At 35.9% G+C, this 17,193-nt stretch overlaps 1 protein-coding gene across 1 annotated transcript in view; it reads left to right on the top strand.

Moving 5' to 3' along the window:
- The window catches only part of LOC128213025 (cadherin-23-like), a 63,882-nt gene that overhangs the window by 31,933 nt on the left and 14,756 nt on the right, over window positions 1–17,193 (top strand). Inside the window, exons 9-32 of the mRNA XM_052918503.1 lie at window positions 314–442; window positions 1,449–1,527; window positions 2,006–2,124; window positions 2,514–2,714; window positions 3,083–3,244; window positions 3,761–3,928; window positions 5,811–5,872; window positions 6,071–6,311; window positions 6,749–6,994; window positions 7,177–7,570; window positions 7,922–8,055; window positions 8,674–8,809; window positions 10,307–10,513; window positions 10,704–10,879; window positions 11,387–11,524; window positions 11,917–12,468; window positions 12,752–12,952; window positions 13,345–13,594; window positions 14,214–14,428; window positions 14,885–14,992; window positions 15,248–15,484; window positions 15,781–15,869; window positions 16,672–16,764; window positions 17,105–17,173. Coding sequence (XP_052774463.1) covers window positions 314–442; window positions 1,449–1,527; window positions 2,006–2,124; window positions 2,514–2,714; window positions 3,083–3,244; window positions 3,761–3,928; window positions 5,811–5,872; window positions 6,071–6,311; window positions 6,749–6,994; window positions 7,177–7,570; window positions 7,922–8,055; window positions 8,674–8,809; window positions 10,307–10,513; window positions 10,704–10,879; window positions 11,387–11,524; window positions 11,917–12,468; window positions 12,752–12,952; window positions 13,345–13,594; window positions 14,214–14,428; window positions 14,885–14,992; window positions 15,248–15,484; window positions 15,781–15,869; window positions 16,672–16,764; window positions 17,105–17,173 — 4,406 coding nt within the window. The remainder of the gene's footprint in view (window positions 1–313; window positions 443–1,448; window positions 1,528–2,005; window positions 2,125–2,513; window positions 2,715–3,082; window positions 3,245–3,760; window positions 3,929–5,810; window positions 5,873–6,070; window positions 6,312–6,748; window positions 6,995–7,176; window positions 7,571–7,921; window positions 8,056–8,673; window positions 8,810–10,306; window positions 10,514–10,703; window positions 10,880–11,386; window positions 11,525–11,916; window positions 12,469–12,751; window positions 12,953–13,344; window positions 13,595–14,213; window positions 14,429–14,884; window positions 14,993–15,247; window positions 15,485–15,780; window positions 15,870–16,671; window positions 16,765–17,104; window positions 17,174–17,193) is intronic.

Below are 17,193 nucleotides of genomic sequence, written 5' to 3'. Positions count from 1 at the left end.
GTATTCTCTATATGTTTATAGTTAAAACTTCAAAAATCATCTCCTCAGAACTTACGTGGCTTAGAGCTTAGATATTTAGCATGATTCATCGTCTAGTGGACCTCTACAAAGTTTGTACAAATTATGGCCCTGGGTCAAAATTGGCCACACCCCGGGGCTGATGGGTTTTCTCTATGTGTTATAGAGAAAACTTAAAAAATCTGTGCAATATATGACAGGTGAGCAATTCAGGGCCACTTGGCCCTCTTGTTTGTTTTTGTAAATATACATACTAAAAATTCATGTTTGAATCTTTCTGTAATATTTTAAACAGGATAGCGGAGAAGAAGGAGGTCGTACTGGAGAGGCCAGCTTGCTGGTCAGAATAAACGACATTCAAGACAAGCCTCCATATTTCACCAACCTCCCATACAGTGCTAATGTACCGGAGAATGCCACTGTGGTACGGTCTTATACAGTTAGCTCAGTAAATTAAAGTTACTAAACAGCTTTTATACAGGACCAAAAATCGACCTCTATATAGATGAGCTGTGCTTGTAAGCTTAATCACAATTTGATGGCATCTGTCGTCTCAAGTTTATCAATTTTACTTTAGAATGTACTGGGCTGTTTTGAGTTGTGTAATATAAAAATCTTTGAATATTTTTTTTAGAGAGAAATGTATTTAGTATTGTCATTTTGTCGTATGCTAAAACTTAACTGTTGGCCATAATGCGTAAACTATTCACAGTATTCACACTGACACTGTACAGTCAAATACAATTCCCATACATGAATATCTTTAATTCAGGGTTTTCCCTAGGAATGTTTATCTAGGTGTCCAAAGGGACCTTCATGTTTGAAGAATATGGGGTGTAATTATATGGGGAAATATAATTAGGATGCAAATGAATGGCAAAATTAATATTTGGTTATTCTTTTGATACAAAAATGAATATTTTAAAGGTAGTAGGTAAACTATTATTTTTCGCTTTTAACCCTTCTCTGTCATAGCTGGTTCCCGTGATAGACCCTGATTTGTTCCCAAAATTAGCCTCTGAATTTTTCCATAGCAGGAAAATTCTTTTTTAATGTGGCAAGCATTGGAATAGATAAACTGATCCATCTTGATCAACTGAGCTGAGTTGGTATGATTAATAATGACATCTACAATACAACATCATTCTGTATATCACTACTCATATTCACAAGCTTTCATCTTTAATGTCATCAAGCAGAGTTCTAAACAGAAGCAATCGATACAAGATGCTGATTAAATAAAATGCGAATAGAACGCTGTCATGAATTTGATACACATTAAACCATTCCAATACTCTGTAAATGGTTAAAAAAAACAACGTATAAATCCTAGCAGAAAATGAATATTCAAGGGAGTTACTTTTCTGTTTCTTTGGAGATATCATTATTTATATGTAACATATGATATATTTCAAGTTGTTTTATTACAGGGTGCCTTGGTCATTCAAGTATCAGCACTTGATGGTGACAAAGATGTTCCTAATTCTGTGTCATACAGTTTTGCAGGGGGTAGGTTTATGTTAACATGTTTTGCACATTCTAAAGGCTTTAACTTAATCTCTGTATGTCCCATCAAGGAGCGTTCGATTGAAATATTTATCTGTGTGCCCCGACTAACCTTAAGAAAAAGTAAGAGATTAAAGTAGGACAGTTATAAAAGCCTTTATTGTAATCTCATGTCAACTTAGTCTTAGATATTTTTGAATTTAGAAAGTTTTGGTTGTTGTTTTTTTTCTCAGTTTTTACTAGTTGTTTTAAATGAAGGAGTTCATAAATAAATTACAATAAATTATGTATTATTTAATGGAAAGAATGATTGCCTACATGTTTCTATATAAATAACTTGTAAAATTATTTTATCATAAAAAGAAAAAAGGTTGGTATTAACTTATTAAGATAAAACTGGCTAAATAACATTGAAGAAAAAGCAAACTTTGTCATGGATATTTTAAGGAAAGAATTTTATTCCATTATTAAATTTGTACAGGATATTTTGCCAACTTCAATATAAACAGTGGAACTGGTGAAATAACCGTGAAGAATCAACTGGACCGTGACAGTCCTGCAGTAAAGGAGAAAGGCGGCGTGTACGCCATCAATGTCAAGGTCGGTGGGGCTTTGAGGCAAAATTTGCATTACATAAACAGTGTTTAGTAACTGACTTTGAAAAATATCTTTGAGAAGCCCGTCATAATGCTAAATTGCTAACCGTTTAGTAGAAAGGACGGTAAAAGCGCATCCTGCTGACAGTGCTATACACTGGCGCAAACTAAAAAGAGGGTAGCTTTGACTCTGGTTACATTCTGTCTGTTCACCATTCCAAAACAACCTAACAAGACTGATACCTTCACTGGGTCCGACACCCATGAATAGTTGGGTGGCATTGTAAAATATTGGTAAGTGTACTGTCACTTTGTCATAACATAAAAATTTGGTGCATGCAAGACCCGGGTCTCGAGCTTTAAGATCGGATCACCTATTATGAACTTTTGTAGGCTGTGGAGGACGATGAGAGTCAACCCATGGCAATGAGAACAGCGACCACACTTGTAACAATCAAGGTAGATGACGTGAACGACAACACCCCAACATTCTACAAGAGCCGATACGAGGCTGAGATTCTGGAGAATATGCAGGAGGGCGTGCCGGTCACATTCACGAGCCCCGCTGTTATGAATGTGTCCGATATTGATCAGGTGAGCTGGGTTCTGTACAATTAACATTGCCACAACTTCAGATTATAAGCACACTTGATTATCGCCTGTGGTAATTAACAATAGAGTGGATTGAATCGAAGTCCTTATGCATCGGTTTGTCTAGTGTACCCATGTGACTTGTTAATCTCCTCATTGGCTAAACAGTTATGAATATTCATATCAGAGTGGTTTGTTGTCATGTTAATGATAAAGGTGCATTCTGTCAGATTGTTTAAAGGTTAAAATAGATATAAAAAGTATTTCTAAAAGGAGCAGTTTTGAAGCATGAAACTAGATCAATAAAAGTCTCAAGCTGTTGGTTTAAATGTGTTATTGTGGAACTTATTTTTGATTTTTCTCTTACACAGACTGCAAACAGCCATTTTGCCCTAACCCTGGAGAAGGATGGAAAACCCTATACAGATTTCTCTCCCCTGCCCTTGGAAGTTTATGCAGAGTCATCTGTCCTGATCCGGGTACAAAACATGTCGGCCCTTGACTATGAGAAAGTTCAAGAGATTACATTCCAGGTAAGTGACATTGTAGAACATTTTCAGCCAGAGAAATTGTTTCATACTGACATGACTTACAGGAGTTGCTATTAAAATTGAAAGAAAGTTAACATCAACTTCTTTTATTTTAGTTTCAATAAAGCATGCAAAACTGATCATATATTCATTCCTGTGGCTTTAACAAAGTGTATAAACAAATTTTAATCTTTATATTTATGAATTATCAACAACTGCAGGTACTTTGGGAACAAGTATTTGCACCTAAATTCTGGAAATCTATCGCTTAAATTATGGAATTGGGAAAAGAACTTGCAGTAAATTGTCCTCAAAATTGGGAATTATGCATGATTTAAAGAATTTTCTCATTTGGAAAGATGGGTCAGAATATCTGATATGTGGGTGGAATAGGAAAAAGCTTGGTTAGATAATTCATATTGTCACTGCTACCTTGACTTATTGATAAGACATAATAAAACATAACTCAGCATTGACATTAATAAGATAATTTAAAATCTGAATGTTTCACTCTGCCAGATTGTTGCAAGAGAAATTGGTACTACGGAGAGGCTATCAAGTTCAGCTACAGTTGTTGTAAAAATTAAGGACATGAATGACAACACTCCGCAGTTTGTACCAGAAACTCCCACAAGAAAATCTGTTCCAGAAGATTTTGTTCAAGGAAACCCTATTTTAACATTGACGGTAAGGAATTCCTATTGTCACATAAGAAGGAATAAGGATTGACTATTTTAATATTGATTTGGAAGGAACCCCTATTGCATCACTGATGGTAAGGAACCCGAATTGTAACATAGACGGTAATAAAATTTTACTAAAACATTAACATTAAGGAACTCCTTTTATAAAATTGGTAATAATGAACCTTTACTGAAACAAGGTAAGGAATCTCAATTGTAACATTGACTATAAGAACACCTTTTGTGACATGGGCAATATGTACCATTGAAAATAAGGAACCCCTTTTTTCTTACATTGCTGTAAGGAACTACTATTGTCACATTGACAGTAGGGAACCCCTATTGTTACATTGACAGTAGGGAACCCTATTGTTACATTGACAGTAGGGAACCCCTATTGTTACATTGACAGTAGGGAACCCCTATTGTTACATTGACAGTAGGGAACCCCTATTGTTACATTGACAGTAGAGAACCCCTATTGTTACATTGACAGTAGGGAACCCCTATTGTTACATTGACAGTAGGGAACCCCTATTGTTACATTGACAGTAGGGAACCCCTATTGTTACATTGACAGTAGGGAACCCCTATTGTTACATTGACAGTAGGGAACCCCTATTGTTACATTGACAGTAGGGAACCCCTATTGTTACATTGACAGTAGGGAACCCCTATTGTTACATTGACAGTAGGGAACCTCTACTGTTACATTGACGTTATTGAGCCCCTATTGTTACATTGACTGTAGGGAACACCTATTACTACATTGACAGTAGGGAACCTCTATTGTTACAATGACAGTAGGGAACACCTATTACTACCTTGACAGTAGGGAACACCTATTACTACATTGGCAGTAGGGAACCTCTATTGTTACATTGACAGTAGGGAACCTCTATTGGTACATTGACAGTAGGGAACCTCTATTGTTGCATTGACAGTAGGGAACCCCTATTGTTACATTGACAGTAGGGAACCCCTATTGTTACATTGACAGTAGGGAACACCTATTACTACATTGACAGTAGGGAACACCTATTACTACATTGGCAGTAGGGAACCTCTATTGTTACATTGACAGTAGGGAACCTCTATTGTTACATTGACAGTAGGGAACCCCTATTGTTACATTGACAGTACAGAACCCCTATTGTTACATTGATAGTAGGGAACACCTATTACTACATTGACAGTAGGGAACCCCTATTGTTACATTGACAGTAGGGAACCCCTATTGTTACATTGACAGTAGGGAACCCCTATTGTTACATTGACAGTAGGGAACCCCTATTGTTACATTGACAGTAGGGAACCCCTATTGTTACATTGACAGTAGGGAACCCCTATTGTTACATTGACAGTAGAGAACCCCTATTGTTACATTGACAGTAGGGAACCTCTATTGTTACATTGACAGTAGGGAACCCCTATTGTTACATTGACAGTAGGGAACCCCTATTGTTACATTGACAGTAGAAAACCCCTATTGTTACATTGACAGTAGGAAACCTCTATTGTTACATTGACAGTAAGAACCCTTATTGTTACATTGACAGTAGGGAACCTCTATTGTTACATTGACATTATGGAACCCCTATTGTTACATTGACAGTAGGGAACCCCTATTGTTAAATTGACAGTAGGGAACCCCTATTGTTACATTGGCAGTAGGGAACCCCTATTGTTACATTGAATGTAAGAACCCTTATTGAGACATTGACAGTAGGGAACCCCTTTGTCACAATTTTAGAATAAGGAATTATATATGAAAATGGCCTTAATTACAGGCTATTGTCGATTTTGAATTAAGGATTTTTATCTGCTGTTGAAAGTTTGAACATTCATGGCTGTTAGCTTAAGTTCTATGTTTTATTTATTTGCAGGCTACAGATTTGGATACAGGAGAGAATGGAAAGATTACCTACAACATAAGAGGCTCTAACGTGTAAGTTCTTAAACAAGCTATAAGCAAAATACCATATATTGTATATTTGTTATTATTACATTCCACTGCCCCGGTTTGGGGTGATTCTACAAAGTCATAATGGTCAGACATGTCATAGGACGAGAGAAAGGTAAATAATAAATATATAAAAATTAAACCTTTCACTAGAAATGTACATTTATTGCGATTGTTTTTCAGATTTACGATTAACCCGACAAGTGGTGAGATTACACTGAATGGTCCCCTAGATCGGGAGACAGTGTCACACTATATTCTCACAGCTGAGGCAACTGATGGTGGTGGTCGAACAGCATTCACAAACCTCAATATTACTGTACAGGATGTTAACGATGTTAAACCAACTTTCCTGAGAGAGGAATATTACGTCACTGTGCGTGAGGATAGTCTCACTTTTCTGAGAGGAAACCTCGTGGTTAAGGTAGGGAAATGTCTGTTACACATTGTGAAAGAACCAATTCTGAATGTTTCAATAGTAAGTAATATGATCATATAGATTGTGGGATGAGTGCAATTAACCTACATATACATGTACTGGTATAGGAGTTTGAGCATTAACTGTTTTACTTCTCTATTTATCAAAGACATTAATGTCCTCCTATTCAACCATATTTAGACACTCAATTAAACTTTGGTAAACAAAGCATGAAAACACAGCAAATTCAGCTACTTTTAAACAGCATAATGGTTTTCATTGTATTGTTATACTAAACAAATTCTTGGCTGCAACCAGTTTGCTAGCATGTCTAACTCTGAATCAGAAATTGAAGTTCAAGTTTAAGTTATCACACCAACAGTGATGGTAAATGGTTCTTCATTATTATTTATAGTGGATTCAAATCTGCATGTTGTTTCTAGGCAGTTGATGATGATGCACCTAATACCCCGAACAGCCAAGTGAAATACCAGATCATACATGCCTCTGCGGGTCTCCAAAATAAGTTCTCCGTCAATGAAACATCAGGGGAAGTAACCCTGGTGGCCAAGATAGATTATGAAGCCTTGCCGACAGAGCTTTCAGGCCGGGTACAGTTGGAGATTGAAGCCTATGATATGGGTACTCCTCGCCTTGCCTCTAGTATAAATGTCACAGTGGAAATTGAGGTTGGTTTTTTATAGTTTTTCCTTATTTTGGCTTTGATATTTGATGAATATCGTAGAAATCTTTTTCGTATTTGTTATTTTTATTTTTGATTTATACTAGGATTCATATGAAGAAATAGAAGAAGCAACTTTATTTAAATAAAAAACAGGAGCTTCTTCATATTGTTTTGTTTTTATTCCAGGATGTGAATGACAATGCTCCAGTTTTCAACCAGTCAGTGTACACTGCAACCATCTTGGAAACTGTCAGTGCTGGGACATCAGTGGTTCAAGTGTTTGCATCTGACAGCGATGCCACGCCCCCTAGCAACCAGTTTTTGTACCGCATCGACAGCGGAGCTAGTGATAAGTTCAGAATTAACTTCCAAACAGGGGAGATTACTGTGGAAACTGGTGCTCAGCTTGATCGGGAAACAAAAGATCTCTATTTGCTGAATATTTCTGCTACTGATCGAGGTGCAATATCTCAGTTTGGTGAATGTATTGTTGAAATAACTATTAAAGATGCAAATGATGAGCCTCCAAGATTTGTGCAGGAGAACATGCAGGCAACGATTATGGAGAATGCTGCATTAGGTAGGTTTTGACCAAAAATGTAACATTTCATACATCTTTTAAAGCAGTAATGAATGAGCCCTAGTTTAGACTGTAGAGCAGGTTTTGGCAAAAAAATGTAAATTTTGTACAATGTTATTTCTTAGGCGCTATTTTGACACCATTTTGGGGTGAATAGTTATTAAGTTCTCTGCCTCTTTACCAATTGAAACCATTCCTTTAGCATTTTAATAAGAGAAAAACAAAATGGTTAATTGCAGACCAGTTAAAAGACTCAACACAGTTGCATTTGTTCTTTTAGTGTTAGTAGTAGAAAACAAAACTGTTTGGTGGCAGATATTTTAGAATTCATACCCAATTCTCTATGGACAGGGGAGGAAGTTAAGTGTGTAAGTGCTGTGGACCCGGACGGTCAACACAATCTCGAGTTCAGCCTTCTGATTGACTCAGTAGTCGGCTTTGACGAAGATGAGAGACCTGTTAATGTCACCGGTGCTGGAATACAGGTTGGTGTGGGCTCGGATGTCTTGGTTATATCTCTGCACTTATACTTTGCAAAAGATTCATTAAAGTATAAGTATGGGATGAGTTTGGCATGTAGATCTACCAATGTAAGTATAGGAAGTGGCTTGGATAAATGTAGGTCAAGCAATGTAAGTGTAGTAACTTTTTGGAGTATATGTTGGTCAAGCAATGCATGTGATGGAATTGTTTGAGATACATGTAGGTTAAGAAATGCATGTATAGGAATTGGTTTGCAAGTGCTGTGTCATTTAAGGATGACAACCAAACATTTTAGCTTGTCTGTTTTGAGAAATAAAGGTTAAAATAAGATATAGTCAAAGCCTTGGTGTCTTAGTCGGCATCAGTGTCATTGTGCAAAAATATGAACCTTGTTCATAACTCAAATAGTGTTTAAGGTAGACAGATCAAACTTTGTTATAAGTGACCATGAAGGTATGTGTACAATGTGAATAAAACTTGCTTAACAACTGTTAAGTTAGCCCTCCCAATGGTTTGAAAAAGTCCATCAAAATAATCACATGAAACTTTGTCCAAATATACCAATGATCAATTGCAGCAAGGCCTGTAACCCTGGAAGAACATATTTATATTGATTTCAGAATTATTTCAAGATGGTTCCAAGCACAGGGTGTATACAAGTACAATCTACTCTGGACAGGGAGATGGTAGAAACTGTTGTGTTGAAGGTCCTGGTCACTGACACATTGGCTGATACTGGCAGTCAGACAGCCACTGGTAAGTAGCCTTTGCTTCAGTCATAAATGCATGCGGGTAAGATTGAAATCAGCTGAGAAAGGTGGGGTTTTTCAGCATAGAATTTATGGCAAAGTGGAAGAAAGGACACATTAATAACATTCAGGTAATCAGTAAAATAATTCTGATTGTTTGCAAAGATTATCATATGTATAACATGTAGGCACTTCAAATGGTGTTGTTGCCTTATGTTAAAAGAAAAAATCTGTTGCAATGAAAAATATGCTTTGTATTACTTACTGTGGGGCTAAACGTTTGATTTTACTGACAATATCTTAGAGCTTTCACAAGCAGACTTTAACGTACAATGTTTGGTATACTTGGTATAGAAGATATCAGTGTGAGGTTGAGTGCCGGTAAACAGGTGGTGGATCTGTCGTCTAGAGGTGAAATACTTGAAATACTAAAAATAAATAAATGGGTGTCACAAAAGTCAGTTCTATACATTGTTGCAGTCATTAAAGAACCAGGGTAGCTGTTATCGGGGTCACATTCTGTGATTGCACAATGCCCCATAATCTTACTAGACAAATATTCTCACTGGGGCTGATAAATAGTTAGTATTAAAACTGTTACAGAAAATATTGGGTGTCATTAAAAATTTAATATATATCCCAGCCACCTTGTAAACCAGTCTTAACCCCCAGTGCATTTATATGTAGTTTTCAATGACCATGCCAAGGCATTTTCTAATAACAGTATTTGTATATTTGTGTAATGTGTTTGTTTTCGTGTGATGTTGTGTGTCTCTCATTTAGTCCTTGTTTGGCCTTAAAACAGGATCTTGGTTAAAGTTTAGGCTTCTGGGTTTTACCCTGTAGTGTCCATTGTTTTATCTAATGTAACTGATATTTTCAGTTCTTCTAAGCTGAGTTACCATCATTCAACTGGATTGTTATTACAACAGTCCATAGTTAACGACAGACAACACAAACAATGATCAAGTATCTAAACTTTTAAAGCTGCACTCTCACAGATTGAATGTTTTGACAACTTTTTTATTATTTGTCTTTGAACAAGCCAATTTTTGCAAAAATCCATGAAAACTAGTTAAATAAGACTGCTGACAAAAAAAATGATTGCAGATTTTTATATTTAAGTTAAAAAATTGATGATTTATGCATATTTCTTAAAAACTGTTAGTAACGGTTTAAGCTATAAAACATTAATTTTCGAAAAGAAATATGAAAATCTGGTATTTGATCTTTTGTCAGCAATCTTATATCATTGGTTTGCAGATATTTACGCAAAGATTTGCTCTTTCCATGGCAAAAAATAAAAAAGTTGTAAAATTGATAAATCAATTAGAGTGCAGGTTTAAGGTCATGGTTCATTTATTTCTCTTGGCACAGTAACCATCATTTTCAGCTGGACAACAATAACAGTGGTCCAGAGTTTGTACAAGACAACTCATACATTGTTTTGATATAAAGGGCTTGAAGTTTTATTGATACACAAGTTATTTTCCATTTCTTCCAGGCACGGTAACAGTCACTCTACTTGACTATAATGACAATGGTCCGGAGTTTGTACCAGATGACACATACAATGTTCGGATATCGGAAGGCCTGGAACTACAGTCTGTTGTGATGAGGTTCGAGACAGAAGACAAGGATAAACAGCAGACAGTTACATATCAGATGGAGTCAGATCCGTACAACAACTTTGATATCACTCAAAGTACTGGTATGTACTTCGAAAAATATTTTAGGGCATATCAGTAAAAACAAGCAAAAATTGTTCTGCCAATTATAAGCTTGTCTGTTTTTCTTTTAAAAAATTAGTGGAGGTATTGTGATTACTATTGGCCCTTGTTTGCTAGGGAGAAACTACAATAAATTCATGTCAATGAAACCATTTTTTTGCTTCCTTACAGGTATTCTACAGCTGAAGAGCAAACTTGACCGGGAGACACATGAAGTATTCCTGGTTAAAGTACTGGCCATTGATAGCGGGATCCCAGCTATAACATCAACAGCAACGGTCTCTGTGACAGTCCAGGACATTAACGACAACAGCCCATATTTCTCTGAATATCTAACACAATATAAGGTAAATGGGGGGAATTTGAAATTTACTGATTGTGAAGCCACAAGTAATAAATAGTTTGTTTGTCATTTCACTGCCCAGATTTTATGGTGTAATTGGAAAGTAGGTTTATTTGTTGTTTTTTTCACAACCTAGCCTATTAATTCTGTACTAAAAGAAATGGAAAAAAGGACCCCAAGAGGCTTAAAACTTTCATGTCGCAGGTATTTGAGTCAGTCATTAAATGACCAACAAATTGTGACTGTGTTTGATTTTATGTTTATTTCACACACACTGAGACTAAATGTGTTTTTTTCTGTATGTATAACAAAATGGTTTTAAACATGAATATTATACAAGTAGAGGGTAATACATTATGCCATGGGAATTATGTTTATGTGGGTGAAATAAAAGCTTAAAAGCCTTCTCATTTTACTGTGTATGATATTATATGCAATATCCCAATGTAAGTAATATAAATATATAGTATTCTATGTAGCTTTAAGTGTGAACTCATCTATCATTTTTCAGGTAAAAGAGAATGCTACTGCGGGTACAATTGTGTGCAGATTATCAGCCACGGATGCTGACCTTGGGGAGTTTGGCCGCGTCGAGTACCGATTTGAAGTCAGCAACGATGACGACAACCTGAAGATTAACAAAACATCCGTATGTGTATTTTAACAGAAGTGTTTCATGTGTGAAATCTTCACAAAAAGCATGTTTACAGTGTGGATGTTGTTAAACTAAATGAACATTGTAGTATTTTTCAGCTGCTACAAACTAATTCTGTGATGTTGGTAAAGACTCACAATTTTAACAATATGTTTCGGAAATTTCGAACAAGAAAGCAATTATTTTCCTTTCACCAAAAGTCAAACCAAATGTAATTATATTTTGTGATCCTTTCCAATCAATTTCCACTCACAACCATAACCCAGCCTTTTCTTTGATATAAATGAATTTGATGTATTTTACTATGCAACTTCATGTTTGAAGACATGTTTTATTATCAATACATAAACTCTGATAAAATAAGTTCAATTACTTTTGCCGTACAGGGTGAGATATATGTCGCGAGGACCCTGGACAGAGAACAGAGAAGTTCCTACACTCTGTACGTGCGAGCCAATGACAACCCGAGGGATCCGGACAACCAGCGTACCAATCAGACTGTTCCCATTGTGATCTTAGTTGATGATATAAATGACAACAAGCCAGTTTTCACAAATGTCGAAAAGACAGCTACTGTACTAGAGAACGAGTCCCCCGGGCGATTAGTTTTCACATCTTCTGCAGAAGATCCAGACGACGGCGTTAATTCTGAACTGAAATATACCTTAGCTGGACCACAAGAAATACTGAACATATTAACCATGACTACAATTAGAAGGAATATAAGCTCAATTCCAAAGTATTTTGGTGAAATCCGGGTAGCTAAGAGCTTGATTGGGTTATCGGGCAAGCATGCAATGACTGTGACTGTAACTGATAATGGAATCATGCCGCTCAGTACACAGACTGACCTGGAGATAACTATCGAGGATGTCAACATTCACCCCCCTGTGTTTGTGAAGCCAAGCGGAACCAACGCTACCATCACAGCTGACGAGGTGGGTCTTATGTGTTGTGGTGTCAGAATGCTTTATTCATTGTGAACATATGTTAAAACTGCCTATTTCACATTGTCACATTATAAGTTCTGCAAATAACCTTTGAAGCCGGTCGAGTGGAGGTAAAACTATTAAGATTTTTAAAGTAAATACATTTGCTGATTATGTGCAAATATGGAAAGTAATTATATTAAGAGCATATTAAAATTTGCGAACACTTGTGAATATTCATTTTTGACTTCTTAGTGTATATATACAATATATTGTGTATATCATTTTGCAGAGTCAAAATGATGAGACGGAACCCCGTTCAATATTCAACTTCACAGCTAGTGATGCTGACTCTGGACGTAATAAGGAGATCTACTTTGAAATCCTGCGTGAAAATGACTGGCAGTTTTTCAAGCTCGAGTCATGCAACTTTACGGGATGTGAGCTGAAAAATAGAAGGCCTCTGGACAGGGAGACACACCCAACATACCTGGTAGGCTGTGTTGTGTTATAACAGTCCTTTTGTATTTTGCGTAATGCTGGATTTAAAATCGTTCATATAGACATTTATAAATAATAATTATGTTGACAATGTCTCTGGCATAAATGAATTTGTTTGCCATTTGTTGTGCTAATTTTTTAAACAAATGGTCAGTGTGTTCACATAAAAGATACTTAACTTTAGATGATCGATTTATGATGTATAGTTATGCGACTATGAATTTCCTTCAGTAAACCACTTAGCAGATAGCATCACAATTGCAGTTATGGGTTGATTATGGGAAGTTAAGTTGAAATAAAATTGGTTACAGATTTTGATCCCAAATCGTCCAATAACCACAAAAAGAGATTCGTATTCAACTAAAATGTTTGTTTTCTCTACAGATCAAGATAAAAGCAGAGGACAATGGTGTACCAAAGAATTACTCCACAATTCTCACTCTCACCATAGTCACCCTCGACATTAACGATGAACTACCAGAATTCCTGGATGACCGTTCTGCACCATACCGCATCCAACCACATCGCATACAGATAGAGGAGGAACGCGTTCATGATCAGACATCCACCGATTTAAATATCGCAGTCGATAAAGATGCTGGAAATAACTCAATAATATGCTATTACATTATCGGTAAGTTTTATTTATAGTAATAATGTTGGTGAATGTTGTATGTATTCAACCAAATTGGTGAACTAAAATAAACATTTTAAAGCTGCACTCTCACAGATTGAACGTTTTGACAACTTCTTTATTATTTGTCTTGGAACATGCCAATTTTTGCGAAAATCCATGGAAACAAGTTATATAAGACTTCTGACAAAAAATTAGATGACAGATTTTTATATTTAAATTCAAAAATTGATGTTTTATGCAGTGTTCTTAAACCGTTAGTAATGGTTTAAGCCATAAAACATTAATTTTTGAATGGAAATATGAAAATCTGCGATCTGATCTTTTGTCAGCAGTCTTATATCATTGGTTTGCAGATATTTATGCAAAAATTTGCTCTTTCCAAGACAAAAAATAAAAAAGTTGTAAAACTGGTAAATCTGTGAGAGTGCAGCTTTAAAGACTATTCAAACATGGTACTAAATATTGTGTTAAAATAAACTTTGAAATGTAAATACAGGTCGACAAATTAGAAGACTGACATATGTCTTATTGCTACCTGACTTGTTGGCTTTTACTATAAATTTGACCATTGTATTTGATACAAGTCCTAATTAACAATTTGACCCTTTTTCTAAAGGTGGAGACCCTATAGTGAAAGAGAAATTCAACCTACATACGTCTGGCAACCTGACACTAACAGCCCCGATAGATCGGGAGACGCTGAATGTCCCATACATCAACTTCGTCATTTTTGCTACTCCGAGGTGCTTTGAGAAATTTGATGGTTATTCTCGACCAGAGGTGTATCCCCCACAGAACTACGCCATCAATAGGACAACACTCTGGGTTCAGGTAAGAATATTTCATTGATATTGTAGATTGCTTTGTTTTATGATAATTTCAATTCTGCTTATTTTCACAATTTGTCATGTTGCAAAGTCAAAACACCAAAGCAATACAAAAAGGACCTCATTAATGTAAGGCAATAAGTATTATGAAGTGAATGATAACAACTTATTGAGTAAGATGTTTATGGTGATGATCTGTTCACGTCCAAGAGAACTGTAGTACTAACTGAGTTGAGAGTGATTTATATTGCTATTAAGTTGTTTCTTGAAGTCAAGCTAATATGAAATAATACAGATTTTATTTACAGATAGCTATTCAATCGTAGCTACCAGAATGTTATCCAGCTTTTGTAAAAATATAAACAAGTGTTCTTATTGAAGAATATATAACAGGGCTTAAGAAAATAGTTAATAACATCACATTGACAGTGTGTGTATTGTTTGTGTCTTTATGGCACAGGTTGAGATATTGGACATCAACGACAACCCTCCGGTGTTCAAGCGGTCCGTGTTGACCATTGGTGTATCCAGGGATACTGGATATAGAACCTCCATAACTAACCTACAGGTATGCTGCAACATTTGATAGAGCATTAATTTTGTTGTGTTTAGGAAAGAGTTTCATTGACACTACACAACTCTCATATCTTGACTTGCTGTCCATTAGAATATTAGATTATATTCATTTTTTCAATCAATCCCATTGGCACAATTTTTCTACTTTTCTCAAACTTGCATGACTGTACCCAGACAGGGTATCAACCCAGGAAACTTTATCCAGGAAGGGTATCAACCTAGAAAACTTCATACTGGTCTTTTTCAGGATCTGGTGACAGATGCAGATGCTACAATGAGTGTAGAATTTCATGCTTTACGCACAGAACAGTACCTTCAAAACAGCAAACTCACAACAACCAAACCCTTTGAGGTGTTCAAGAATGGCACGGTGGCAACTAATGTGTTTTTCCAGGCGAACATGTATGGATATTTCCTCATCTTTGTGCAAGCGAAGGAAAATGTTACAGGTGGATCTCCTTTCTACGCAAATGCCACTCTCAGGGTAAGTGTTATACAAAAACAAATTGTTTTTGCAGGAAGTTTCGGGAGTAATATACTTTTGAGGCAAAAACTCAAAAAGGAGTTCAATAATCTGTGTAAAACAAGTTTAGGAAATGAAATGTGTTGCCTTCAAACTGGTTTTAATCTTAATGCATTTAAAAGGAAAAATTAGCTATGCTTCATGATGTTATATTTCTTACTATGATGGGCAATAGGGCATCATAATAATTTAATGGGACTATGACTCAGTATTTTTATTTTAATAACAATTTTAATACATTTTCTCTTGTTTTGTAGATCTCACTGATTAACGATGATCAGAGACTGAAAGTTATTATACGTCAAAGTCCAGAGGCGGTTCGAGCTTTTCAAGTGGAGTTTATACAGTATGTATCACCTTGTATTGTACTCTTGATTTAGATGGTAAGTATTGATAGGGTTTTTATTCCAATTTCTTTGGCAAGTTGCATAGAAAGGGCTTTATGCTGAAACTTTAACTTAACAATATAATGATTTTTTTATACAAAATGACTACCCAAAATTGCTCTTCATGAGCCAGCAAAATTATTTGAATAAGAAGGCCTTTGATGTAACATACAGTTGCTTAGTGTTCAGGCTATAGAGCGCTGGATCAAAATCATTTGAAACAAGGTTAAACAAATGTATTTATTTTTCTCAACTCATTGGCAATTAAATGAAAGCAATGCTTTTTGTGTCACCATCAGTGTCCTCACTTGACATAGTTATAATTCCTTGTCTGTTGACAGTTACTGCCTTGTCACACTTTCTCCATTGTTGATAGTAGCTACCCTGTCACACATTCTTGTCTATTGTAAGTAGCCACCTTTTCACACTTTCTCCTATGTTGACTGTAAACCATGTCACACTTTCTTGTCTGTTAACCGTAGCCACGTAATAAAACTTTCTTTCTTGTGACAGTAGCCACATTGTCATACTTTCTCCTATTGTATAGAAGCCACATTGTCACACTTTCTCCTCTTGATAGTAGCCACATTGTTATGCCTTTTCTTCTACTGGCAGTAGCCAGCTTTTCACACTTTCTCCTGATAGTAGCCATGTTGTCACTTCCCCTGTTGGTTTCATGATGTAATCATTTCTTGTTCAATCTTTATGAACTATCTTAAAACCAATACAAAAATAATATTCAATTATTTCTTTTAATCACAGAAAGCTGACAACTGCTACTGGATACAGAATTGTTGTGGACAAGATTCAGGTTCATGATACAGGCAACACAGAGGGCAACGTCAACCAAAACATGTGAGTTCTAACTTAATATGGCCACTTTCAAGAGTCTTTACTCTTTAAAGATAATACGGACACCAGTTCTGGCTTTACTCATGTGTGATTGTATGCTATCAGCTTTAGTTACAGAAATCGAGCTAAAATGAAATAAGTAGGAACTAAAGGAGGGTTGCTAGCCTTTCTATCATGATAATCATTCTATCACTTCTATCACTCATGATTCTGTCATTAACTTTCAAAATATGACATTAATTTTCATTTAAATCAGTGATTTCTCTTGACATAAGTTTGTGAAAGATTTGAAAAACGTGAAATGGTAACTTGCTATTCATACAAAATGAATTACCTATTCCAGGACAGACATGTTCATACATGGTGAAGATATGAAGACGAATGAAACTATCTCTGCTGTGGAACTTCGCAGGTGAGTTGTCTTCTTCCAGC

The sequence above is a fragment of the Mya arenaria genome, chromosome 2, assembly GCF_026914265.1.
Source record: "Mya arenaria isolate MELC-2E11 chromosome 2, ASM2691426v1".
Classification (NCBI taxonomy): domain Eukaryota; kingdom Metazoa; phylum Mollusca; class Bivalvia; order Myida; family Myidae; genus Mya; species Mya arenaria.
Note: the sequence above shows the minus strand (reverse complement) of the source record. Positions and strands in the feature narration are given on the sequence as shown.